General features: G+C 52.6%; 1 protein-coding gene across 2 annotated transcripts; it reads right to left on the reverse strand.

Annotated features, from left to right (window-relative positions):
• Nucleotides 1-1,603: 1,603 nt before the first annotated feature.
• ADGRG3 (adhesion G protein-coupled receptor G3) lies at nt 1,604-19,002 on the reverse strand. Of its 2 annotated transcripts, XM_032854373.1 has the most exons (12): nt 18,694-19,002; nt 16,088-16,271; nt 11,171-11,306; nt 9,579-9,725; nt 8,637-8,771; nt 8,035-8,074; nt 7,804-7,895; nt 7,564-7,676; nt 5,333-5,613; nt 5,030-5,123; nt 3,395-3,678; nt 1,604-1,778 (listed from the first exon to the last, which is right to left on the reverse strand). In XM_032854373.1, exons 1-12 carry the CDS (start codon nt 18,773-18,775, stop codon nt 1,666-1,668), a joined length of 1,701 nt encoding a protein of 566 aa, XP_032710264.1. In that variant the 5' UTR covers nt 18,776-19,002; the 3' UTR covers nt 1,604-1,665. The 2 variants fall into 2 exon arrangements, with proteins under 2 accessions (XP_032710264.1, XP_032710263.1); XM_032854372.1 differs by lacking the exon at nt 18,694-19,002 and having other exon boundaries at nt 16,088-16,387.
• Between the last annotated feature and the right edge of the window lie 1,225 nt (nt 19,003-20,227).

The following is a 20,227-nucleotide window of genomic DNA, read 5'->3' on the forward strand; positions in this document are numbered from 1 at the left end:
GGCTCAGAGAGGTGAGGTGACATGCCCTGCATCACACAGGGCCTAAGTAGCAGCGCCGGGCTTTGAACCCAGGCCCGTCAGACACGGAAGCAGCTGTAGAGCATGCAGAGTTGTGTTCAGAAACTCTGAGATTTTGGGGTCAGGGAGCCCAGCCCTCCAGTGTGAGAAACAGACGTCTGTAAACATAACTCCCCAAACCCACCAAGCTTATCACAAAACCTGATATAATGTGGCTCTAACTGTTGCAATTGTCCACACCCTAGAATTTCTCTTCCAGGAACACAGCGGCTTGCATAAAGCAAGGGCCTCTGCCTTCCTGTCTTTCATCCGTTTGCTGGGTGGGAGGAGGGAGAAGAGAGGACATCCACTGGACATGGGCATCAGGGAGCAGGAGGCGGGATGGCAGCCCAGGGACTGTGGGGGACAATCTCCTAATAGTGGCTTCTCACCTCTAGCAGGTGCCTGACCTTGGCAAAGCACACTGGCAAGGGCGGGGGTAAGCAGGGAAGGCAAGATGGCCCCAGGGGTTAGGAACTTAAGGTTGGAGCTGGGGCAATGATTGCCTGGGGTGGAGCTGCCAGGATGCTGCTGTCTTTCTGTCCCCTCCACTCTTTTTTTCTTTCTTTGTGTTGGTTTATCTGTTGATTCTCTCTCTCTCTCATCTCTGCCTCTTTTGTTTCCTACTGAGGAAACCAGTAGCAATGTTGTGAAACAGAGGCCAGCCACTGGAGGTGACACAGACCCTCCCCAGCTCAGAACCCTGCCCAGCTGATGCCAAACTCACACATCCAGCTCTTCAGTCAACAGATATTTATTTGCGGCCTGAACCGTGCCAGGCTCGGGCTGGGCTGAGCTGGGGAGTGAGGCCAACGTGCCTGCTGCGTGGGATTCTGGGGGAAAAGCCCGCTCTCTCTCCGCTTAGCTCCACCCGCGGCTCCCCTGCCCTGGCCCTCAGCCCTCCCATGTGCAGAGCCCTGGACCATTCGCCCTCCAGCCCACCTGGACGGGCGGATTGGAGGTCGGACCACACAAACAGCCATCAGAACCCGGGGGCAGCCGCTAGTGGTATGACATCTACTACCGAAGAAATGGCATTCTCTGAAATTCCGTGTCCCGGGAGAGCTGGAGGGTTGGCAGCCCCCTGAATGGCGGGAGCTCATCCTTGAAAATAGACCCAAAGCTCTAGTCCACAACTGCCCCAGTGCCTGAGGGGGTGGGGACAGGCAGCCATAGGGTGTGGGTGTGGGAGGGCAATGGAAGGGGCAGAAAGGGGAGAGGCTGGGATCCTTCAAGGGGAGACCAGAAGGTGGCCAAAGGCAGAGATGAGCTGCTTGGCTATGAAGGCAGGAGGTGGGGGTGGGGAGAGGGGGCGGTACTGGTAGGGGTCTTCAGGTGGGGGTAGGGATGAGGGGGCACCTCTCTGTGCTGGCAGGGGTCTTCGGGGAATCAGAAACTTAGATTCCTACTGTCCTCGATTCGTGGACTTTAGGACCCATCAAAGTATCTGGACAGAACCTTTGAGGCCAGGTGGTCCCCTCTGGTCCCCATCTCCTCCCTCCCCAGCCACATTGTAAAAACACAGAAACTGAAGCCCAGGCCACATGGGGAGTCAGAGCTGAGTCCAGAACGTGGGGCCAGCTCCCAGCCTGACCCCACGGAGGCCTCCTATTCATGAAACGTGGTGTGGACCTGGTCGGCTCGGGGCACGCTAGAGGAGAAGGCCACGGCACTCCGGCTGGGGAAGTAGAGCGTGGTGAACCAGCAGAAGATGAAGACACCTGTTGGGAAGGAGGGGGCCTCCGTGAGCCTGCGTGCGGACCCCCCGGGCGCTGGGCAGCCTGGCCAGCAGCTTCACAGAGACAGATCGCTCCATTGCAAAAGTTCAAGAACTGATGGAAAGAAACATCGGGCAAAAACGAAACCGACGCCCAACCAAGAACCAAAGAGAAATCTTGGAAGAGAGAAACGGAGACCCTGACAATCACATAAGACGTACATCTATCACAGAAAGGGAAGAGTGAAATAAAGGCGTTTCCATGCAGACCCAACAGCCAGCCCGGCTTCTGCCACGCTCCACTAAGAGTTATTCCGGGACTCACGCCAGCAGGAAGCAGCAGGAAAGTGGGAGGTATGAAAATTAGAGTAAGCACAGAAGTCGATAGAAAAGTCAAAATGCTGTGTGGGTTTAAAAGGAGTTTACAACTAAAACTCGAAACAACCACCAAATGGAGACGCGTTCAAGCGCATTAAGGACCATTGTGTTTGGAAGAGCGATGTACTGAGGCGCTCGCACTCAGCTAAGACAACTCCATAGAGTCAAGTGTTCAGGCTTAAACACAAAAGGTGGCCCCTGGAAGAATAATGACACAGTCTAGTTTCAAGGTGCCTCCCTCCCCAACCCCGGGATGTCCCCGATGCGGACTCATGATTCTTCCCTGGGGGACCATCTGTGTCTTCCACAAGCATTAGCTCAGTTACTCATCGCAAAATCTGATGAGAAAAATACCAGCTTTGTCCCAGCTTTAAAGATGATCGGAGGGGCTGGGGGACTTGCTGAGGTGGTAGGTGGAACCAGGGTTCCCTTCCGGGTCTGCTTATCCCCAGGGCCACCCAACCGCAATGACACATGGCCTCAGGAGGCCCTGGGAGCCAGCCCTGTTTGGGTGGGCCTCGGGCCACTGGCTGTGAGACTTGGACTCAAAGTCAAAGCACACCTCATCAGTCCCTTCACAGCGGTTCCTCTTAGGCTGTGATGCCTGTGTATGACATTGTGTGGGGAGCGAAGAAGAAGGGGGAGCCATCAGTCACACCCCGGACGCCTGGCCCTCTCCTACCAGAGAGTAGGACTCAGGGCTCGATCCCGACCCCTGGATATCGGAGGAAAGACCCTGCAGGGGCAGGGAGCACACCTATCAGTCATTTCCTCTGCTAATCACATCCTTCTGCCACCACAATTCCTTACAGACCATCTGCGTCATGTGCCCGTCATGTCACATGCCCCTGACCTCCTGGTCACAGCTGCCTGGACCAGAGGTGGACACCTAGCCCAAGATGGCCTGATCTGATCCTTGACTCTCCTGAGAACACAGACCAAGCTGAATCAAACCACACGCCAGGGAAGGTCACATGGGATGGAAAAAACAATTTGGGACCCTGGGTGGGAAAGGGCCAGTGGAGAGAGGGAAGGAGTTGGCACAGAGAGAGGGTAAGACACTACACACAGCTCTGAAGAAAAAATAGGGGAAGTGTCTGCTTCAGTTGGGTGGCTGGTGCCAGCTCCCAGGTCAGCCAGCCTGAGCAGAATCCTATGTCTTGCCATCCACCCTCTCCATACCCCCAAAACACCTCCTAACAGATTAGGCGAAGCATCACACACCTGGCCCCAGAGCCTCACCTTGCAGGGAGTTGAAGAGTGCAAAGATATAGATGGTGGACCAGCCCAGCGGCGTGAGGATGGCCAGCCACCACGTGGCACCCACCAGGCTTGAGAGCCCCAGCACGGTGAGGACCCCCTTCCAGTTCGGTCCCTGCTCCTTGCCCGCTGTGGCCCTCGGCAGAGTGAAAATCTTCCAGGCTACCAGGCCCAGCACCACAGCGCTAAAGAGGGAGGTGACGAGGAAGTAGCCGTGGACAGTGACGTAGAGGGCAGAGACAGCCGTATTCTCCTGGAACCAGCACCTGGAGGAGGCAGATGGCCACCAGGGCTGGAGATGTGCCCCCACCCAGCAAGTCCCCAGCACTCTCCCCTGACTGACTTTCTGTGACCCAAAAGACCCCTTCCCCCACCCCACCCCCCACCAACTCCCCATTCTCCTGGGGAGGGGCTGTCATGAGGCTCCAATCTGCCATCTCTTCAGACCAGCAAGTACAAAGGAGCCAATTTGGCCCCAAAACATGTTTGGTTTACCCCACATTGTATTGTAAAAAAATTAAACTAATGACTACCCTTTAAAAAGTGTGAGGTTTGGCATAAGCATCCAGATTTCTGCTTTCCTTTTTTTTTTTTTTAAGATTTTATTTATTCATTTGAAGTAGAGTGAGGGAGGAAGGAGGAGCGGTGGGAGGTGGGGGGTGAGGGAATGGAGAGGCCAAGAGAGAAGCAGACTCCCTACTGACCAGAGAGTAGGACTCAGGGCTCAATCCTAGGACTCCAGAGTCAATTCCAGGACCCTGGGATCATGACCTGAGCCAAAGGCAGATACTCAACCACCGAGCCACCCATCCGCCCCTCTGCTTTTCTTATAAAAGCATACAGCTGGCAGCTCTGTGCATGCCCGCCCAAGGGACATTAGGTAGGTAGGTATGAGCCCCCGTGTGCACATATGTCACCTCCCCAGCCCCTGTGGCCCCTGTATTTGAGGCTCTAAGGACAGGACCAAGACCCCACCAGCCTCTCTTGGCACAGAGCCATGGGCCCTGGGGAGGGTACCTTGGAGAAGGCTCACTCAGCCCCATGCTTCCTGCACTGCAGGGCAAAAGGCCCAAGAGAATGTCCATTACTACCCCCCACCCCAGTACAAATGAGGAGACTGAGGCCCCAGGGGAGGCCAGGCTAGCCCACATAGAAATTCAGGGACAGAACCTAGCTAGAACCAGGCCTGCCACCAACGTTGGGCAGCTTGTGTCCTGCACAAGGGCACCTGGCTGGGGGCGGGGGGGGCGGTCAGGCTGAAATCCAGCTCACCTCCCATTCCCCAGGCCGAGCCCCTGGCATGGCAGGTTGGCAGAGTGGGGAGGGATGGGATACCTTTTTAAATCTGCCCAAAGGTGCCATACGGGTTGGTGGTGGCCAGGCTAGAGCAAGGCATCCTGCCATAGCCCACTCTCTCCCGTCTCAGACCCCCGTCTCATTGCACTTTCTCCTTCCAGTCCTCAGTTTACCCCTTCAGACTGTGAGCTAGCTGGAGAGTCCTTTGCCTTGGCTTGGTCTCTCTTCCCAGGATCCCCTCCTCTCCCGACATCCCACTGGCCCAGTTGTGTGCAGCCAGGGGCCTGATGTCACCACTTCCCCCCGCCAGTCCCCTCTTACAGCTCCAGGGTGGTGGTGTTCCTCTTGTCGCGGATGGTGTAACGGCCATAGCTGTCCGCACTCCCGGTGCCAAAGACGATGAGGGCAGGCAGGCCTGGGTACAACGGGGAAGGAAGTATGGCATCGCTGGGGCTCCCTTGGCACGTCCTCCTCCAAAATCCCCTCCAGCTGCCCGTGCCTCAAGCCCTGAGCCTGTCTGAGAGAGGGAGACACCTCTCTGCCCTAAACAGGTCTCCCTCCCACCCCTCCCTCCGCCGGCCATGCTCTCCGCGCCAACCCCCCCCCACCCCGAGCTGCACCTACCCCAGCCCACGAGGCTCAGCTTCAGGAAGTAGTGCCCAAAGTAGGTGTTGAAGACCTTGATGACGAGCAGGTAGAGGTGGAAGGCTTCCAGGCCCATCCAGGTAAAGGTGCAGAGCAGGAAGTAGTGGAAGACAGCCGCCCGGGCCTGGCAGGTGGCACCCGATAGCTGAGGACCGTGCCCCATATTGAAGAAGAAGGTGAGATTCAGGAGAAATAAGCTCATACTCAGGGCCACATGGATCTTGGGGGCGTCTTCTGACTTGAACCTCTGCCAGTAGCACCTGGGGCAAGAAGGGCCCGTGAGAGGCAGCAGGAGGCAGGGCCGCAGCTCCTGTCAGGGAGGACCTGCACCGCAGGCTCCCCACCCCACGGCCCCTGGTCCGCCCGGCCAGCCCCCCGAGGGAGCTCTCTCTCTCTCCTGGCTCACGGGGCTCTTGGGGGGGGGTCCACGTCCCACAGGCCTCATCCTCCACGCCGTGCTAGAACCAAACCGCACACTTGGCAATTCCTTGACTGCATCCTGCTTTTCCGCCCCCCCCCCCCCCCCCCCCCCCCCCCCCCCCCCCCCCCGCAGACTTCGCCTCTGCTCTGCTCTCTGCTCTCAATGCCTTTTCCTATTCTTCCTTCAGAAACTTCCCTGGGCATTTCCTCCTCAGGAAGCTGTCTCTGAATGCCACTTAGCCCATGCTGATCTGGAAGTTTCCTGCAGCGCAGGGTAGCCCCCTCCCCTCCCCTCTGACTGTAACCAAGAGCCAGCACAACAGGCAGCAGGGGGCCCTGCCCGCTTTATTTATTGGCCCGACCAACAGGGCACAGAGGTAGAAGGCCAAGACGTAGTAGAGTGAGGCCCAGAGAGGACGGGGACTCACTCCCTCTCTGTGGAGCTCCCACTCCGAATTCCTAGCAAATCAGATTCTGAGGGCTCTCACTGGAGGGATAGGAGCCCAGGTGCCTAGATGGGAGTATGAGGCATTGTGTCCATCTCACCTGCAATGTCAAGGCCCACCCATGACAGACGGTGACAAGTCCTTCCAGCGTGCCAGGCCTGGCTCACGAGGTCCACCAGTGTGGCCAGCTGGCAAGTCCCACTCACCTTGTTGGGAATGGGGACTGTGCTCCAGGACCGGGCTCGGTGGGGGGCAGGGCTGGCACTGCTCACACTGATGCTTTAGTCTGAGATGGGGGTGGGGAGGCTAGACAGGGCTGCAGCCCAGGGCCAGTTGGGGACAGAGGCAAAGAGGCACGTGGAGAGCCCTGGTCTGGACCCAGAGAGCCTGAGCACAGGCCACAGTGATCTCTGCCTGTCCTACACCCGCTCCTCCTCCTGGAAACAGACCTGCGTGTCTCTGAGAAACACCCTTCCCTGCTGGCAGGCCTGATGTTTGGGGTGAGGTTGGCCTTTTGTTGGCTCAAATCCAAGAGCAATCACATGACCTGACCTGGCCAATCAGTGTCATCAATCTTTTGACCACAGTGGCCTGTTCAGTCATGGGCACATGACCCAACTGAGACCAGCAAAACTCTGCTCTGGTATACACAGGATGCATAGAACCCCCCTCCCCACCCTGCACCACACACACACAAATGCATGTAAATATTTACAGAAGATGTCCTCTGGCACTGTACCAATGTCGATTTCCTGGTTTGGTATGATACTACAGTTCTAGAAAATGTTATCACCAGGAAAAGCTGGATAATGAAACCAGGGGACTCTATACAGTATTTTTGTAATTTCCTGTTAGTCTACGATTATATCAAAATAAAATGTTGAAAAAAAAAGGCTTCAGTGTTGGAATTTGGTATAGAAAATTTGCTGCCTAGCAAGCTAAGAAGCTGTGAGACAATCCCTGGGCTTCCCAAGGCCCCTGAGAGTGAAGAAGCTGCTTCACATGGCTGACAAAGGAGAAAGCAAAGTTGGGAGAGGCAGAGGGAGAGCAAGTCCGGGAGACATCTTTTGAGCCCCTGGATCCAACCATGCCTGAAGGGAGCATCATTCCACCAACCACATATTCCCCCATTGTGTTTAAGTGAATTTGAGTTGAGTTCCTGCCATTACCAACTGAAATAGCTCTGACACTTTTCAACCCCCAACCCCATTTTATAGATGAGGAAAGTAAAATTTGGAGAGGCTATCAGTATTATGCTGCACAAGCAGGGAGCTTTCTAACCTGTTCTGCTCCCACCCTTGAGGACAAGCGGGAGACTTGGGATGGGGGTGGGGGATCACCCACCTTAGGGCAGCGTAGAGGACAATGATAAAGGCCAGGAAGATCATAGAGGCTCCACAGCCAGCCTGGGAAATGCGAATGAGGGACTGGATGGTCGCCTGGTCCAAGATCGGCTTCTGTGGGCGACCCCCCCCAAACCGGGACCCCATCAGTTGGAGGCCAGGCCATCCCAGAGGCCCTGGACCCTGCCAGGAAACCTCGGTGCCTCCAGAACTTCTGGGATCAGGGTGGGTGGGCCCTTACCAGCAGCAAAGCAAAGAAGGTCAGATGGTCACAGCGACAGATGGTCCTCTTGGCTCTGAGCTCCGTGGAGCAGCCCGTGGAAGACCAGTCTCCTGTTGACCGTGGAGAGGAAGGGCAGGGAACGTAGGGGAGTGTATGAGAATATGGGGGAGTGGAGGGGACCAGAGAGGAAGGAAGGGAGGGGAGGGGCCCCCACCTGTGGATCTCTGCCCCCACACCCTCCCTTCCTACCTTTAGTAGCATCCCAGAACACACAGCTGAGGGCCATGTTCTGAAACCAGAGAGTGGGAGTCAGGGGGAGGCAAGATGAGGCAGGGGGAGGTTGGGAGAGAGGAGAGCAGAGTGCGGAGAAGGGAAGGGAGAGGACAGGGTGCCCTACCCCCACCCCTGGGGTGTGCATTGGGTAGGAAGCAAGGCTCACCCCACAGGTCACGCAGGACCATGAAGTGCACCATTTGGTGTGCGTGAATCAGCATGTGAGAGATGTGGACACTGTGGGGCTGCGGCGCGGGGAGGGTAGCATGTCTGTGTACATGTGCCTTTAGGGGAGTGTATATGTGGGCGGGCATGTAATCCCATGTACGTGCTCATGGGTTTGCCACGTCCTTGGTGCTCCTCTGTAAGCACGAGTGGGACGGTGTCTGTGGATCAAGTGGACATTCGCGTGCAGGTGGCATGGGTCCCTGGGCGTCCCCGTGTGTGTGGTCTTAGTGGCTGGGGGGATGTGGAAGGCTGGGAGGTGCAGAGTCCTGCGCCTGTCTATCCATATGCTTGTGCGTGACCCCCCGCCTGTCTGCCCCTCAGAAGCTGCCAGATTTGGGTCGGGGGCTCACAGGGGGGAGGTGCTGGTGGGAGAAGGTGATCTCCAAAGGCTCAGCCAGCCTTCTGACAGGTATACTGCCCAAGCTCAGGCCCACCAGGCGATTATTCAACACACGGCTGCCATCCTCCAGGCTGAGCTGGGGGCCCTGTGGAGAGAGATGGGGGGCCGGGCTTCAGAAGGCGCTGTCCCAACCCAGCATTGATGGGGGCTCCTGGGAAGCTCCAGGACCCATGGCCCTTGCCTAGAGAGCAAAGTCTGTGGCTAGGGGACCAGGGGACCCAGGGACCATGGGCAACCTTCTTCTCGCGGCCCCCTGCAGTCTCCTGCCCGGGCTGGATCACAGGGAGCCCCACACCCCAGGCCGACTGGTTGCAAAGCCATCCACCCGATAGCTCTCCAATGCTGGCCCCAGAGCTCCTCTGCCTTTTGAGCTGGAGGAGCACAGGGCTGAAAGAGAGATCAGCCCCAAATAGAGGTCACTCGTGGTGCACTCTATCCACATGTGAGTGCATTACATGCCTCTAAAGATGCTCGCCCAGGACCCATTTGCAAGAACACGGGTGCACTTGCTTGTGCGGACACAGTCACACGGGAACACGCGTGATGGCATGTGCACCAGGAGTATGAAAGAACATGCACATTTGTCCATGCACAAGGACACACAGGGGGATACAAGCACTTGGGCTACACATACAAGTCCAAGGACACGGACGTGTGGATCCAAACATCTGAGTGTGACCAGTGTGAGTGTGCAGCGCACAGACTCCAGAGACAGAAGTCTGGGGTGACCTCAGGCTGCTTTAGAAACGCTCTCCACAGGCTCATCCCCTCCTTCATCCCCATGGGGACCCACAGCCAAGATTCCAGAGAAGGAAAGCTGGGGCACAGGGCCCTGGTGAACCGAGCATTGACCCACTGAGCTGCCCTGAGCCCCCACTAGGCCTCTCCTCACCTTGAACAGATTCCCCGGACCGATGTCCAGGATAGTGATGGCCAGCAAGACCTCCGACCTGTTCTCCTGCAGGGATTCAAAGAGACTCCTGGGCAGCCGGACTCTGTCGGGGTGTTCATGCTCATCCTCTGTCACCGGCCCTGGAACCTGGAACCACAGACCTCAGAGCTCCTATCTCTACCCCAGGGCTTCTGGCCCCCAACATGGGGCTCTTGCCATTCCCCCACTTGGGAGGGGAAACTAAGGCACTGGGGGGAGGGGCAGAACCTGAGGGCATCACTCTGAGAGGCAGGACTCCTGGGGCCACACAGCTAGCTTGGCTCTGTCCAGGCTGTGAGCCTACAGAGAAGCCACGGCCCTCATGGACCCTCAGTTGTCCCACTACGGAGAATGGGGCTAACCAGGTAGCTGTGTGACCTCCCATCACAGTCAGGCTGAGTGGGCGGTGAAGTTCAATTGGCAAGTGTGTGAGGGGAGGTCGACTGTGGTGCACTTCTGGCCTGTGTCCTGCCAGTCACTGTGCTTTCACAAGATTTAGGATCATGGTGTCTGGGTACTGACCTGGGAATAACTGGAAAGAATAAAGCCCCCAGGAAGAGAGACCGTGTGAGCAGAGGCCGAAAATATAAAACTTCACACAGAATGTGATTTCCACCCCCTGCCCAACAGCAAGTTTTGTAAAAGCGAACAATGGTTAAAATAGTAAAATAAATTTCATTGGTGATTTGTTCACTCTTGACCGCACCGGTCCATTGGGCCTGTAGCCTGGTCTCACCGGGTCCTGCCTCAAAGGCATCCCATGGGCGCTGGAACAGAAGGAGCTAAGGTTGGAGGCAAGGGACCCAACTTTCTGCTTCTCAGTCTGGACCCTTGTCAAAGGACATGAGGTGATCTCCAGGGCCAGCGGGTGCCTCCACACAGAGGATGGGTCACATCAATAAGGGCCCTATCTTTCATGTCCTCTTTTCCAGACAGATCTAGAAGGATCTGGATGATGGCCAACTTGCCTGTTGCCTGAACTTCCACACTCAGCTTCACCCCTTTAGGGAGGCTGCCCCCTGCCCCCTGCACCCAGCACTCCCAGTGCCTTATCTCCCACAACCTTGCAAGTGGGCCATGCCAGCACCATTTAGCAGATGGGGCAACCAAGGCTCAAAAAGTTCTGGTCATGCACCCAACATCACATTAGCTGGTTAAAGGGCAGAGCTGGGACTTGAATCCAGGCCCGTGTAAATCTAGCATTCATCTTACAGATGAGAGCTCTGGGGCCCAGAGAGGGGAAGGGGTTTCCTGGAAAATGCCTAGTAAAGGGGTGGGGAGTCCAGGGCTGGAACCCAGATCCCCTGACTCTCAACTGGGTGGTCTTCCAAATTATACCAGCCTCTTGCCCTGGGTCATCTGTCACCCGGATCCACCCACCCAAGCAACTCACTAGCACCATTAGCAAAGTGACAGAGCGCTCTCAAATGAGACATATGAGGGATAAGCTTCAGTGGGCACCCAACACAGACCAGGAGTCTCTCAGAATTCTGAAAAGTATGGTGGAGGGAAATGGAGTCAGAACCAGCCAACAGGGATAGGGAACTCTTTACCTGGGAAGGCGTCAGGGAGAAGAACAAGTCTTCTGAGATGTGGGTGCTGACATTCTGGACAGCAGCCTTCAAAAAAGACGTATTCACTATGCTCGTTGGACTCTCCAGCAGATGGTACTCGAATTTCAGCCAGTACCTGCCATTAGAACACCGGCCAGCCAGAAACAGCAGAATGAGATTGTTGAAACCCATTGACTGAGCTACACAAAGTGTAGCTTTTATATACCTTTTAAAAGTCTAAATAAAGAAATATTGTGACTTTCACTGTTACCAAATATAATAGTGAATTATAATTATATATATAAGCACTTAATTGTATTTCTCTCTATATATAAATACACACATATATATTTGCATAGATATATGCACTTAAAAATTCTTTGGCCTCACAAAACAATGCAATTGCCCTTCTTGAGGGAAGATTTCCTGATTTGGTTCTCAGAGCACCTGAAAATTATTTTAGTTGTGAAATGTAACACAGAGTCAGAAAGTCTAAAGCATAGATGTAAAGTTGAATTTTTAGTGACAAAGTCGACACCTGTTTAAACACCATCTTCTTTGATATTAGCATAGCCACGCAGATATCTTTGGTTCATGGTGCATGAGATTTGTTTTTCCACACTGTCCTTTTTTTTTTTTTTTAACATTGTAAATGGTGTGAGGCTCAACAACTTGCCTCCACCCTCAGAATGGATATCATGATGTTCTCCAGACCTCTGAATGCCCAGAAAATTCCCTGAGGTGAAGGGCCCCTGAATTCTTGTGGGGTTTACTTCCCATCCTCTAGTCCACATCTGTTTCCCTAAGGCATCTTAACTACTTGCTAATTCTGCTCATCAGATCCAATCCCCATGATGTTGCCAACATAGTGGCCAGAGTGACAGTGCTCTGTAGAGTGTCAAGATTACTAAGGTTTCTGTGAACTGAATGACGACAGAGATCAGGAGAATTGACAGAGCGCAGAGGAAACCATGGTAGTCTACTGTTGGCTCTGCCAGGTCAAAGTAAACAATTTCCAGTAGCCCTTGAAAACTGGGATAGAGAACAAGGCATTAGCCATGGAACGTGTCAGTTGCCAGGGGTTGTGTTGATTTTCTCTGGGACCGCGGCTGCGATTGGACTCACCGCCCGACTTTTTTTTTTTTTTTTTAATTTACTTGACAGAGAGAGAGAGAGAGACATCACAAGTAGGCAGAGAGGCAGGCAGAGAGAGAGGGGGAAGCAGGCTCTCCACCAAGCAGAGAGCCGGATGCGGGGCTCCATCCCAGGACCCTGAGATCATGACCTGAGCCAAAGGCACTGAGCCACCCAGGCGCCCCTCACTGCCCGATTAAGTGTAGGATAGTCCACAGGCATTCCCCAACGTCCAGCTGGCTTCTGGCGAGCTAAGATCAGCAGTTACTGAGTTATGATAGGCATCACCGCCCCTCCCCTGCATCTCTCAAGTCCTTTATGGTGGCGTTAATCTCTGCAGTTCTCCCCAGGGATGTACTTTGGTTTCTGGTTTACTATCTTGGTAGGGAGAAGACATTCCAGGAGCTGCCATTTAGCTCATCAATGGAATGCCTTCCCAGAGGCAGTTAAGTGGAGAAAGCATTCTTTTCAATAAATGGTGTTGAAATAATTAGATATCCAAATGCAAATAATCATAATAATGATAATAATAAAGACATCTACTTCATACATGTATAAAAAATTAACTTAACTCCAAATGTATAACTTAATTTTAAGAGCTAAAACCACATACACTTACAGAAGAAAACTTAGAAAATCTGTAGCTGGATAAATGTTTCTCTGATATGATATCAAACACAAACACACATTTAAATCTGACTTCCTCAAAATTAAGCGCTTTTGATCTTCAAAAGATATCATTGAGAAAACAAAGAGACAAGACATACACTGAGAGAATATTTGCAAATTGACATCTGTTAAAGGACTGGCATGCAGAATACATGAAGAATTCTTAAAACTCTGGGAGCCTGGGTGGTTCAGTCAGTTAAGCATCTGCCTTCAGCTCAGGTCATGATTTCAGGGTCCTGAGATCGAACCCCGCATCAGGCTCCCTGCTTAGCAGGGAGTCTGCTTCTCCCTTTCCCTCTGCCCCTCCCCCTGCTTATGCTCTCTCTCTCTCCCTCTCTCAAATAAAATCTTTTTAAAAAGTAATTCTTAAAACTCTGTAATGAGAAGACAAAACCCAATTTAAAAAAAGAAAGAATTTGAGTAGTCATTTCTACCAAAGAAAAGATACAAATGGCTAATCACCACATGAAAAGACACTCAACATCACTGGTCATTTCTGAAACACAAGTTAAAACCACAGTGAGCTACCACTGGCACCAGACGGCCATAATAGCCGAGAAGACTGACAATGTTGCAAAAATGGACTAGAACGACATCCCTCTTTCATGCTGATGGGAAAGCAAAAGATACCCTTTGAGGAACAGATGGGCGTTTTTTATAAAGCGAAGCATATCAGATATCCCAGCAATTCTGTTCCTAGGCATTTACCCAAAAGAAACGAAAACGTACATCTACAAAGATCTGAATTAAACATTCTTGGCAGCGTTATTCATAATCATTATATTCATAATGAATAATATTCATTTGGAAACAATCCAATTGTCCAACAACTGATGAATGAATAAACAAATCATAGCATGTCCACACAATGAAATATTACTCAGTTATTAAAAAAAAAGAACAAACTGTTGATACAGGCTAATGTATGAATATAACTCAAAACCAGTGTACGTGAAGGAAACAAGACTCAAAAGACAGTATGTTTTATGATGCCCTTCTAGAAAACACCCAGAAAAAGCAAATCTGCGGAAGTAGAAAGCAAATGAGTGGTGGACAGAAGCTGGGGATGCGAGCCTGGATGGCTTGCAAACAGGCACAAGGATCCTTTGGGGGCTGGTGGAAGTGTCCGTAAAATGATTGTCTTAATGGTTCCTTATATTGCATTATATACCCTAAATTATTCAACCATGCTCTAACAATGTATAGACTGGATAGTATGTAAGTTGTACCTTCACAAAGCTATCAAAATTAATAAAAAGAAATGAGGTACCACCATATCCTTTCCAGAATGGCAAAAACCAAAACGACTGGTAATACCAAGCATCGCAAGAACTTTCACACATTGCCAGCGAGGGTGTAAACTAATGTACCCGCGCAGAAGACTTCAGCAGTGCTGACCAAAATTCATCAGATGTCTACCATTTTTTTTTTTAAGATTTTATTTATTTATTTGGCAGACAGAGATCACAAGTAGGCAGAGAGGCAGGCAGAGAGAGAGGAAGGGAAGCAGGCTCCCTGCTGAGCAGAGAGCCCGATGTGGGGCTCGATCCCAGGACTCTGAGACCATGACCTGAGCCAAAGGCAGAGGCTTAACCCAGTGAACCACCCAGGTGCCCCAGACATCTACCTTTGACATCACTGCCACTGCTAGGTACCCACCCAAGAGAAATGAATGTAGATGGTCATGAAAAGACACGTACAAAAATGTTCCTGGCAGCTTTATTCGTAACAGCCCTGGTTAGAGATGAAATGTTTGTGCCCTCCCCGCAAATTCATACATTGAAATGGGTTGATGCCCAGACTAACTTTATGGGGGTGTGAAGATAAAGAAGGTTAACTGCTAGATTTGGGAACAGAATCCACATTCTCTGACCCCAGAGTCCCTGCTGTTTCCAAAAATGCGTATTGCCACCATAAGGCAGCACAGAGAAGAATTCCCAGAACAGCCTCCTGGAGCAAAGAAGCTAATGGAGGAGGTTCATTCGGTATGGGGGATAGCAGTGTTTTCAGGTCACGGAAATGACATAGTTCAATCAGATTGTTGTCCTAACACTGAACCTGAGAACACAGAGTTTTCGTTTGTTTTTTTCAAAAAACGTGCATTGAGCACCAGCTATGAGCTTGTCCCGAGTATCTTAGAATGATGGCCAGCTTTGATTCAGAAAGGAGGAGAGAGAGAGGCAAAAATATTTTTGAACCTGATTCTTCAAGTTGTTATGTTCTAAACCCCTTCTTCTCCCTCAACCCCATATCTCTGAACCTGTTGGTCTTATCAGTCTCTTGGTCTTACTGGTTCTATATCGTATGATATTTCTAATCTATCCCTCCTTTCCAGATGTGCAGTGCCAGTTGGTGGTGAAGGTGGTGGTTCAGCCTTCACACCTACCCAGACCATGCTTGGATCCTACCTGGTCACGTCTCCTGCATCACCACCCTTGTACCCTTCCCTGAAACCTGAGCAATCTTTCTCAAATGCAAAACTGACCATGCTCTTGCTCTGTTTAAAATATGTCCTTGCTCTACCCCCTCCCACGCTGGTATAGCTTACCTGACCCTTCATACTCTGCTCCCTGCTTATATTTCTAGCCTCTTCCCTACCCAATCCACCTCCCCATTGTTGCCGCCATCCCCAGCACCTCACTTTTTCACATTTCAAAGCACTGCTGTTCTCCCCCAATACTCCTTGAAGTTCTGAAGCCTGTAGCTCCTAACATCGCTCAGCTCCAACTAGAAAACTCCTATGCAGTCTTCAAAGCCTTTTCGTGAATCACCTCCTCTGTGAAGCCTTGGCAGTCTTCCTTTCTCTGAGCTAACCTGGCGCCTTGCCCACCCTTTTCTATGATTGCTCTCTAGAATCATTATCATTTGGGCTTGTGTCTGACCTTCCACAGTGGTAGGGATGGGGGCTGGTTCATCTCTGCAATCCTTAGATCAGAGAAGTCTCAATGAGTGGATTGGAGGGAATGTGGGTATCAAACAAGAGAGTGGAAAGATGAGATGGGAGCAGCGTTTTCAGAAGCCGTATGAGCTGAGAGCTTGGTCCCTTCCTAACAGCCTCCCGGCTGCCCTCAAAGGAGCCCCACATTCCTGCTCTAAGTCAGAACGCCCTCTTACCTCTGCAAGTTTTCCAGGTCACAGGGTTCATTCCCTGACTCCGAGCACTTTGTGAAGCAGTCAGCAGTGTTCTCCAGGTAGAAGTCTTCATACTGGCCCTCATTGATGAGCCCCAGGCAGACGTTTCTTGATTGCTCAGTTTTCCTCCTCCATTGCTCACTTATTTTGTTAGAATTTTTCATACCTGAAGGAGGGATGCAGAAGGTGTGAATGGGCTGGGTGGGGAGGCAGCAAGGGAGGAGGTTGGGGGTAAGATGCTCAGGCTCCAGGGTCTGGTGATGTGGGCTAGAATTTCGGTCCCATCCACTCACGCTACGTGTACTTGAGCTGGACTCACTCTCCCTGGGCCTCACTTTCCAGGGCAAAAGGAGATATGCCCCCCCCACCTCATAGGGCCAGTGGGATGTTTTGCAGAAGATATGTACAAAGAGCTTGGCACATGGCTCTGTCGATTAAAGGATTCATATGTTAGTACTATTACCCTTTACCACCTCCTCCAGGAAGTCTGCTGGGCTTTCCACAGCTGTTCCACATCAGACATTCCGAAGCCCTTGCAACTGTGGCCTCATGGTATAACTCGTGTTCTAACTCTTTTCGCCTCTTTCTCCCACATTCTCATTATGACCCCCACAAGCTACCTCCTGGGGTGAGGAAAGAACACTGAGGGCCCCTGGAGCACAATGACTTGAGCAAGGGCACCAGCGGGAGGCAGCTCCAAGACGACAGACCAGCTTTCGTGACTTCCGGTTCAGTTCCCCTTTCACCTGATATAGGGGGTGGGGCGGAGCTTGGCGTCACTTACCAGCTGTGTGACCTCAGGCAAGTTTCTTAAACTCTCTGAGGCACCTTTTTCTCATCAGCCAAATGGGACTAATAATACCTTCCTTGTGAGTTTGGGGGAAGGTTAGAGACCATCCGTACACATAAAAGATAAAGCTCATCATAAATTTTCAAAGAGTCAGTATCACTCCAGGAGGTGAGGATTTCGTTCTAAAACTGTTTATATAGTTGTGTATTTACATTGGGCTTACCTATAGGTCTACATAGTTACCGATCTATCAATAAAATTAATACATGCACAGCTTTTTTCAAAACCGTACACAAGAACACAAAACAAGCAGTAAACATCCCCACAGCTCCCAGCTCACACTCCAGAGTTCCCCACCAGCAACAGCTCCCTGCACAGCCTCGTGGAAGTTTTCATTACATAGGCAAGTATCTGGATGTAAATCATTTAAAAATTTACATGAACGGGATCACTGAACAAGGTATCTTGAGGAGCTTTCCGCGTCAGAGCCTACTGATCCCTCTTTCCACTGGGTGGGTGTGGTAACACTTTCTCAACAGGTCCTCTGTTAGTGGGCTTTCAGGATCCTCCTTTTTTTTTCTTCTTTTTCCTATTTTGAACAACACTCTTACATCTTTGTTAGCTTGTGTTAAGAATTCATAAAAAAAAAACATTAGGTTGGGGCACCTGGGTGGCTCAGTGGGTTAAGCCTCTGCCTTCGGCTCGGGTCATGATCTCAGGGTCCTGGGATCGAGTCCCACATCGGGCTCTCTGCTCAGCGGAGAGCCTTCTTCCCCCCCACCCTACCTACTAGTGATCTATCTCTCTCTCTCTCTCTCTCTCTGTCAAATAAATAAATAAAATCTTAAAAAAAATTAAGATCCTAGGAATTTCTGGGTCCAGATGTATGAGCTTTTTAAAAAGGGGTAGGTTAACGGGCGCCGGGGTGGCTCAGCGTCTGACTCTTGGTTTCAGCTCAGTTCATGATCTCAGGGTCCTGGGATTGAGCCCTAAGTCAGGCTCTGTGCTTGGCGGGGAGTCCCCTTCAGCATCTCTCTCTCTGCCCCTCCCCCCACGTGCACATGCTCTCTCTCTCTCACAAATAAGTAAGTAAATCTTTAAAGGAAAGATCTTCATGACACTGTTTAATGGGAAGAAGCAAATGCCAGATGTATATATATATAATGGGGTCCTCGTTTGCTTTTTAAATAAAGGAGGAAGGGGGAGAGAGAAGAGGGAAGCAGAGGGAGAGGAAAAGAGAGAGGAGGGGAGGCGAGGGAAGGTGCCACTCTCCGTGTAATCCTAGCCCTCTGTGTGCCCCAGGGGTTACAAATGGTGCTGGGCTGCACCCTGACGGGTGTTCACAGAGCCTCCCTCCTGGTCTACTGCCAAATTTCGGTACAGTCATACATGAGAAGCTTTGGGCAAGTGCAGAAAAGATGACTATCCTTTTTGTGATTATTTTTTGAAGACATTGGAAGCATTTAGCCCAGACAGAGAGAGCCTGGCCCAGGCACTGGGCAGGACAATGCTGGTCCCCACTTAAGACCTGTGCTACCCCTGCCATCCCGCTCTGCCCCAGAAGCTGGCCTCCAGGGACCACCTTAATCCAGGTTCAAGTGGGGAGCAGGGCCAGGAGTCAGGGGAACGCCACCTGCCCCTCCCTTCGGCTCACCACCGAAGGGACCTGCTTTTTTCTGCGGTGGCCACAGTGTCTCCAGCACAGAGCCTGGCACAGCCCAGAATTCCCCATCAGTGTTTACAGAATGAATGAACCCATGCGCAGACCCATAAATGTCCACAAAAGAAAGAGACTTACCTCTACTTATAAGCCTCTCAAGGCTCCTCACGCTGTTCAAAAGGCTGACACTTTGCCCAGACTGGAACTCCCCCATCACCATAGGTCACCTCAGTCCCTCAGGGGACCCTTGAAGTCCCAACCAGTGTGGTTATGTGAAGGGCCTTCCGTGAAGGGCCCAGTGTCCCCATGTGCCCCAGAAGACTGGACGATAGCCATGACTGGTTATTGAGTGACTGAATCTGTGGGTTCTGATGGCTTGCTCTGCCAGGAGGACAACTCCGCCATTTTGCCCCCTTTTTGAGCCAAGGACTGAACTTTGCCCTTCACCGAAGAAGATTCTTCGAAGCCCAAAGAGGTTGATCCATGCACCCAAAGCCACATGGCCCCCCTGCTGGGCAGGCATGTAGGACACTCAAAAAATCAGGAACAAAACAGGAGGAGCACTGGGGGCACTGCGATGGGAGCACTCCCTCTGCCTGAGGGGGTCACTGCCAACATCACAGGGCCTCAAGGAGGGTAGGTAAGAGCTGGCCAGCTGGGCCGGGGTGGCCTCGGCTTTCCCAGGAGAGAGAATTGCCAAAGGCAAGGCCTGGGGTCCTCAAAGTGCCTTGGAGAACCCCGCATGTGTGTGCACAAGGCCGACAGGGAGGGTGGGGGAGGGGAGGCTTGTTCCCAGCTCCAGAAACTGGGGACGGGGGGGGCCACTCCTGGGACCAGGAGAGGGGAGCCGGTGGGGGTGTCAGGGTGGAAGGAGCCAGACAAGGGGGTAGGGGGAGAACCATATAAGCCCCAACTGGCCTCAGCCTCCAGAGACTCCTGACCCCCTTCCCCAGAAGCTCGGAGGCCAGCTGGGTAAGAGTGTGTCTGGGGCCCGCCTATGAGGGAAACACAGCCCAGACTGGGGGGGGGGGGGGGGGGGGGGGGGCGCTGTGGGGGGAGCTCTGTGGGGAGCACAAGACACCTGAGACCCAGAGCTGACCCAAGTTTATCAGGATGACAACTCACTCAGAAGATGGGGTCAGAGAAGGGGCTGAGGTCATCAGGGTGGGCTCCTTGGACAGACATGCTCTAGACAGCCCCACCCATCCCCACTTCCCTGTCCCTGGGTCTCCTGGGGGACAAGGAACCAAGCTGCTCACCTGAGGCCCAGAGCAGGAGGAGCGAGAGAAGCAGGACCCCCAGGGCCCTGGGCGTCATCATCCTTGGGCGGGCTTGCCCACGCTGGCCAGAGCCCTGTGTCTGAGCGTCCCTCAGGTCCCAGGCTCTGTGGTGTAGCCTGTCCCCACCTCCCTCACCCCCCTACCCCCCTCCCCATTGCTCAGTGTCATGCTTCCTGTGGCCTCTTTTTCGGCCTTCCTGCTCCACGCCACCATCAGTTGGGTTGTGAAAGGCTAGTGTGGGGAACTGGGCTGCTTTCCTATCTCACCCCACCCTGTGACCATCTACAGAGGGGGCTGCTCAGCCCACCCAGGGACACTGCTAGGGGCTGTGAAGTTGGGGTCCAGCAGCCACAGAGGCTTCTACACCCAAGCAGACCCCTGGGGAAAGGTGA

The sequence above is a fragment of the Lontra canadensis genome, unplaced genomic scaffold (genome assembly GCF_010015895.1).
Source record: "Lontra canadensis isolate GAN:19392208 unplaced genomic scaffold, GSC_riverotter_1.0 scaffold8, whole genome shotgun sequence".
NCBI classification, from domain to species: domain Eukaryota; kingdom Metazoa; phylum Chordata; class Mammalia; order Carnivora; family Mustelidae; genus Lontra; species Lontra canadensis.

Excerpts from the sequence above, each read along its gene's own strand:
- ADGRG3 (XM_032854373.1), bottom strand. The coding sequence starts at position 18,775 with ATGGTGATGGGGGAGTTCCAGTCTGGGCAAAGTGTCAGCCTTTTGAAC. Across the intron at positions 7,896-8,034 it reads GTTCTGGGATGCTACTAAAG|GAGACTGGTCTTCCACGGGC; the intron begins GTAGGAAGGGAG and ends CACGGTCAACAG. Across the intron at positions 5,124-5,332 it reads GCTGAGCCTCGTGGGCTGGG|GCCTGCCTGCCCTCATCGTC; the intron begins GTAGGTGCAGCT and ends CGTTGTACCCAG.